This window comes from Echinops telfairi, unplaced genomic scaffold (genome assembly GCF_000313985.2).
Source record: "Echinops telfairi isolate 266 unplaced genomic scaffold, ASM31398v2 ScPeMD7_5592;HRSCAF=6446, whole genome shotgun sequence".
Taxonomy (NCBI): Eukaryota; Metazoa; Chordata; class Mammalia; order Afrosoricida; family Tenrecidae; genus Echinops; species Echinops telfairi.
The window spans coordinates 22,058,071-22,064,696 of record NW_022109491.1 but is presented as its reverse complement, the minus strand read 5'-3'; the positions used below and the strand labels follow the sequence as shown (position 1 = coordinate 22,064,696).

At 46.6% G+C, this 6,626-nt stretch overlaps 1 protein-coding gene across 1 annotated transcript in view; it reads right to left on the bottom strand.

Annotated features, from left to right (window-relative positions):
* The window catches only part of EDEM2 (ER degradation enhancing alpha-mannosidase like protein 2), a 32,046-nt gene that overhangs the window by 17,238 nt on the left and 8,182 nt on the right, over window positions 1–6,626 (bottom strand). Inside the window, exons 4-5 of the mRNA XM_004697943.2 lie at window positions 2,404–2,509; window positions 143–268 (exon numbers count right to left, since the gene is read on the bottom strand). Coding sequence (XP_004698000.1) covers window positions 143–268; window positions 2,404–2,509 — 232 coding nt within the window. The remainder of the gene's footprint in view (window positions 1–142; window positions 269–2,403; window positions 2,510–6,626) is intronic.

Sequence of the window (6,626 nt, the reverse complement as noted above, 5' to 3'; positions counted from 1 at the left end):
GAGGCCCCCCCAGTGCCCAGGGCGTTCCTGATTTCCGTGGAGCCTGGGGGTAGAAAGCTCCAGGAAACAATTCAGCACTGCCACTCTTGTCTACAGAAAGGAAAGGGGGACTTGCTGGACTTCATCTCTCCCCACCTCTTACCTGGGAGGAGTTTTCGGGCTGCCTCCTCAGCCATCCTCAGGAGCGGTCCAGAGCACGGCCATCCAGCCTCGACTTCCACCCCAGCCTTCTTTGACAGTAGGTGAGCCGACAGGAGGCCACCTACCACTAGAGACAATGCCAAAAGCCAGGGTCACCATCCCCAGAATGGAGCCTTTTCCTTTTCAACACTCGGGGGCGGGGGGAGGCTCACTGGGAAGGGGCGAGAGCCACCGAATGAAAGAGGAGCACCATGACCTGATCATTTGTGCAGGGCTACGTTTAAAAACGTCTTCTCGAGGCGTGTCTTGAACGACTGCCATCATTCCTCTTGAGTCTTTACTGTGCACTAGGCTAGTACACAATACCAGTAACTACAAGTGGGATTTCATTGAATCTCAAAAGCCTTATCAAGTAGGTTCAGAAAGGTACACTGACTTGCTCCGAGCCAGCTATCTCATATCTCATGTGTCTGACTACAAATTCCCCTTTATCACTCAAGACTCAGGTTGGGGAGTGGGGGGAAGTAGTTATTGCCCTCGTTTTATTCATTTATCTATATTACAGCATCACACAATTTTAATGATAACAAAATCAGTTGCCATTGAGTTGACCCCAACTCATGGTGACCCCATAGGTTGCAAAGGACTGATCGAGAGGGGTGTCAAGGCTATGGCCCTTATCGCCAATCCTTTCTTAGGAGGAGCCTCTGGGTGAGTTCCAACTACCAACTTTTAGGGTGGTACCTGAGTACTTAGCCATTCGTACCACCCAGGTACATCGAAACATAAAGATGGAAAGCAAAATGTACTCTGGATGAAGAGCAGCCACCTTGCCCCCCCCACCCCCCCACCCCGCCCCACAAAAAAGCGAGTGTCAGAAATAAAAGTGTTAAGAGTGAGCTTCGTTTTAACAGGGGACAAATGGGCTCAGAAGTTGAGTCACCCAGAAATTGGCATGACCCCAAACTCACGTCTGATTCCTAAATCAGGATTTCATGTCGTGCTGTCTCCTTACTTTCTCCTCTTTTTAAACTTTTATGTATCATGTACACGTAACACAAACTATACGGCAGAAAACATGAGTGGGGCGGGGAGAGACATTATCTGTCATCCAGCTTCAAGCTATTGGTCTTCAGGTTCACCGTGAATAAGCCCTGTGCCAGCGTCCCAAGAATCACCTGAAACCTGCGAACAATATTGATTCTAGGACCCCAACCAGAGACCCCGACTCATAAGGCTTAGAGTGGAGACTAGATATTTGAACTTTTGTAAAGCTCCCAGTGGTTCTGATGGGTAGCCATATTTCAAAAAGAATGCCCTAGATTTACCCATTTGAATACATGAAGCACTAACGACAAAGGACTACTTACATTTAAATTCATTAAAATTACAATTCCGTTCCTCAAAAATAAAGATAGCCCAGTTGCTGTGGAATCGACTCTAACTCATAGCAACCTGATAAGGCCAGGTAGAAATGTCCCATGAGGGTTCTGAGACCATAAATCTCGACGGAAGCAAAGTGCTCCCTTGTTCTGCGGGACTAGCTGGTCGGTTCCATTGGGCAGCCTTCTGGTTAGCAGCTGGGTGCTTCACCACTGCGCTACCAGGGCTCCTGAGGACAGTTACTCTAGACACATTACAAATACTCCACAGCGGTATGTGACGAGTGGCTACCACTACATCTGGACGGCACAGAGAGAAAATGCTTCCGTCGTTACACGGGTTCTAATGCACAGCATTTCCTAGGCGATCAGGCCGGGATTCGTTCTTTCTTGTGCACAGTTGTATGCCTAGCACTGAATATCTGTTAAAGACATGAGTAATTGTGACATATGTCGTTCCAGTCTTGTCTCTGTCCTCTGCTTGCTTGCATGTCTGCAGGTCATGGTGAACCCTGAGAGCACCCTCCCACAGCCCTGGTGAGGGAGAAAAGGGCTCTGTCTATCATAAGGTGACCAGACGTCCCGCTTCTGAACAATTTTTCCCACGTTCCGTGGTGTTTTTTAAAAAGTCCCGATTTTTGGAAAGAATGCACGACAAGCTAGGTTTTCGGCTGTCATGTGGCTATTTCTCCAGGATATGAGTTTTATCAATGGTGTCCCGCTTTACCAATGTTAAAATCTGGTCACCTTATACCAGCCACTGGCTTTGGCCAAGAACCCTGGCAGGGTTCTCCCTAACGCCCTACTAATCCCCTGTCAGTTTGCACAGAGGAAAGACCACATCCTGTTTTCTCCCAAAGTCCTAGAAGAGAACCCTCACCTCGGATGTTAGTTTCGAACACGGAGGCGTTCACGTCAATATCAAAGTCCACGTTGTCCTGCAGCACATCAACCACTCTCTGAAATTCTGAGACATTCCCCAAAATCTGGAAGGAAAGGGAGACCTGACAATGAAGCCTCTCAAAGGCACGGAGGGCCAGAGTTTGGAATCCTAAGCGAATGTGACCCTCACCTATTCAACTCACCACCTCCAGTTGTTGTCCTAGGACTGGGAGTAGGGGAAGAAACCACCAGCCACCCAGAGACCCACCATCGAGGGACCTGCGAAGCACATTCGTATGGGCCAATTCAAGAGCCATCTGTGCCCATTTAAATGGATGCATTATAAAAACCATAGTCTCGATAATAAAACCCTGGTTTGGTCTTTGCAGTAGACAGCTATTGTTTTTAACCTTCGCTTTATCACATTTATTCTTGTGGGAAACATGAGAGGTTGGTTGGGCTAACACGAAACCTTCTTTACCCTTGTGACCTCCCACCATCGGGGCTGGGAATTCGGACGCTTGCTTTCTCTGCCACCTCTGAAGCTAAAGGGATTGTGCTACCTAGGGACGAACTTCGAGAAGGCTGGTGGGGAGACTTTTAGAAAAGCTTGTTTTCTTCATGGAAAAGAAGAGATACTGCTGTATTGGCTTTTACCCTGCTTCCTCCCTTTGGCCTCAAATATAGATTCATATATCCAAGCATGTGAATGAGAACCGGCTAACTAAGGAGAGTTGAAAGAGTGAGCCTGGGTCTGATGGTAGGTTGCGTGGCTGACCCAGTGCCTACCATGATCTCCAGACATTCTGCTACTTGAGAAATTTGTCTTCTTTGTTTAAGTCATCATATGTCAGGCATGTTGTTAATTGCAGCCAAATGCAATTCTAACAGCTTTCCTCTGGTGATAGAGTCCTGATTTTCCTTTAGGACATCAACCCTCTTTCACAGTCACTCGTATGCTTTCCTATCTGTCCCATGAGACTAAGTCCTTCCCTCCTGCTGTAAGAGTGGGCACTTGAACCGGATCAGCCAGAGTTCCAAATCTGCTGGCCAAGTGATTGATTCAGGGTTGGTGTGTATGACCCATACTAGGTCATTCAGACTCAATTCTGGGATTTTATCTAGAATTAATGGAAAAGGTGCTTCTTTACACACAGTTTACTAGATGAATTGAATTGAAGCCTGGAACCGCTATTGGCTACCATGCCAGTGTAAGGAGAGCCAGAAAGCAATTAAAGAAGAAATAAGATGGAGAGAGAGAGAGGGAGAGAGAGAGAGAGAGGGCATGCAGGCCGTATCGGACCTCCTCTAACTTAGCAAGGAGGAAGGATAATAAAAAATCAACAGCCCAAGGCAAATTCCTAGGAGGCGGATATCAGATGTGCCTCCATCTTCCAGCCTTTTGACCAATGGCAACGCCAACCACCCCTCCCACAGCACTCTGCTTCTCTGCTGGGCTCAATAACTTGTTGTAATGACCAAACAGAATGTATAAACCATGCCCACAGCTACGGGGTTGATTAGAGAAACAACAGGTTACATTACCACTTGTCTCTCAGCCTGTCCTACTATGGTGGCTTGTGTGTCTCTATGACAGGGGAAGCTGTGCCACTGGCATTTCACATACCAGCAGGGGCCCCCAAGGTGCACAGGTTTCAGAGGGCTTTTGGATTAAAAACAGACTGGGAAGAAGGAATAGGCTGTGTCCACTCTTGAGGGATTAGCCACTGAACACCTTATAAATAGCAAGGCATCACTGTTCAGATGTAGCGTCAGACTATGAGCCCCTCGGGTGGGAAGGCCCTGAAATTGTGTATGATCTGAATGGAGAAACATTTCAGGGCTCCATCTGCTGATGATGTTAGGTAGCTAGATTGAGGGACAGGGGAGACAGGTCTCCCCATGCCTGCAAAGGCCCACAAAGAGGGGTTGGAAAGATATCAGGTACAAATTGAACACCTATGAGAAGACCCCAAACTGAGCATGCACCGGCTAGGCCCTCCTAGGCCCAAGTAACACCAATAGCTTGGGCACGCCCACCTTAGGTACATCACAGGTGGACCTAACTCAGCCAACGAAGTTAACCGATACCTTCAACCACGCCTCCTCAGCCAGAGGGGTTAAAAGCTGGCGGGGAGGGGGCGCTGTCGGTGGGCAATTTCTCTTTCTCTCTTTCGCTCTGGTCTTGTGGCAGGGTGGGTGGGTGAGCAGAGCGTACATCGGCTGTCCTGAGAGCAGCCTGGAGGGGGCAAGCCCTGCCTACTACTTGGGGCCCACACATGCTTGTGCTCTCCTGGTCTCTTGCTCTCTGACCTCTTGCTCTCCGGGGATTCCACAGTTCCGCACCTGTGGGTGTTCCTTTCCACGTGGTTTTTCCTGCCCAGTAGTGAACCCCAGCACAGCTTCTGTGCGGCTTGGCACGCTTTCCAGAAATAGCGTGTCCCCTTTTGAGACTGTAAAACCTAGAACTTTTCTGTTCCTTCATAAAAACTCACTTGGATTACCAAACGTGCTTCGGCAGGAATTCTTTCCGTGTGTAACCGAGGCACAACAGGCTCCAGAACCCTAACAGTGCGGATTGGCTCAAAATGAGAAGAGCTGCAAACATCCATCAATATTCAGAAAGTATCTCACAATATCATTTACATCACAGGCAAGTAAAATTTTGCTGACGATAATTTAAAAATGATTACAGTAGTACACTGACAGGGCACATCAGAAATACAAGCTGGATTCAATCATTTGAACCCTACTGGACATGGTACAAGGAATATCACTGCTGGTGGGAAACTGAGAACCAGGAAGAGAGCGTATGAGGGCAAATTCACTACACTCATATTTAAGGAGTCTGGGAGGCAGATTCTGGTGGAGGAAGGCCTTCAGGCTTGTGAGTTGAGAAACATCCCAGTCACATTCTCTTAATAAAAGTTGCTCCCCAGGGTGTCTCCCTAATAATAATAATGCCAATTTTAAGGTGCTGCTTGCAGGCACATGGTTGCTACTATAGGTAGGCTTGAAGGCTATCTGCCTGCAGGTTGTCTGCCATCAAGAGTGATCAGACCTCCACACCCTAAGTATGGCCCACTCCCTTCTGATACAGATCATAGATGTTCCCCTGGAGAAGAGCTCAGGGACACTTAAGTCAACCCAGCTCAGAGATGACCAAGGTTAAGCTGCCATCTTAACTCTAGAACCTGCCCACCTCGTTACATATGTACCTTTCTTGTTCCATGTCTGCCTCTAATACAACCCCTTCCTGTTACGTATGTGTATGACATGACTTGCTTGCCCGAGATTATATAAGCTTGTGAAAGAATACATTCGCCTACTCTCTCTGGTTCTGATCTTCATGGAAGAGGTGAGACCTTGTATGCCTTGTCTGATGTTTCTTTAATTTACCCTTCAATTGTGGGGAACCAACCTTCACAACTGAATGGGTCTGGTGTTAGATGGATCTTGACTGAAAGCAGAGAATACCAGAAAGCTGTTTACTTTGTTTTGTTGACTATGCAAAGGCATTCAAATTTGTAGACTATAATAAACTAGGGGTAACCTGGAGAAGAATGGGAATTCCAGGATATTTCATTGTGCTCAAGAGGAATTTGTAAATGGACCAGAGAACAAGAAAATACTGCATGGTTTAAAATCAAGAAAGATGCACAACAGGGCTGTATCCATTCACCACCCTTATTCAATTTGTGTGCTGAGCAAATACTCTGACAAGCAAATAATGAAGAAGAAGGCAGCATCAGGATTGGAGGAAGGCTTATAACAACCTGTGATATGTAGATGATACAACCTTGCTTGCTGAAAGGCTTCGCAGCCTTTGTATGGATTGTAACTCAATGTAAAAAATACAAAAACCCTCACAACTGGCCCAATAAACAACATCATAAATGGGGGAAAGATACAAGTTGTCAAGGATTTCATTTTGTTTGAATCCACAATCAATGCTCATGAAAGCAGCATGCAAGATATCAAAATTGCTTTGGGCAAATCTGTTCCACAAGATCTCATCAAATTAAAGAGCAGGGACGTCACTTTGAAGACTAAGGTATATCTGACCTAAGCAATGATGTTTTCAGTCACTTCAAGTGCATGCGAAAGTCGGACAACGAATAAAGAAGATTGCAGAGCAATTGATGCATTTGAATTATGATATTGGCAAAGAATACCGAAAGTACTAAAGAAGAGACCAATCTGTCTTGAAAGAAATACAGC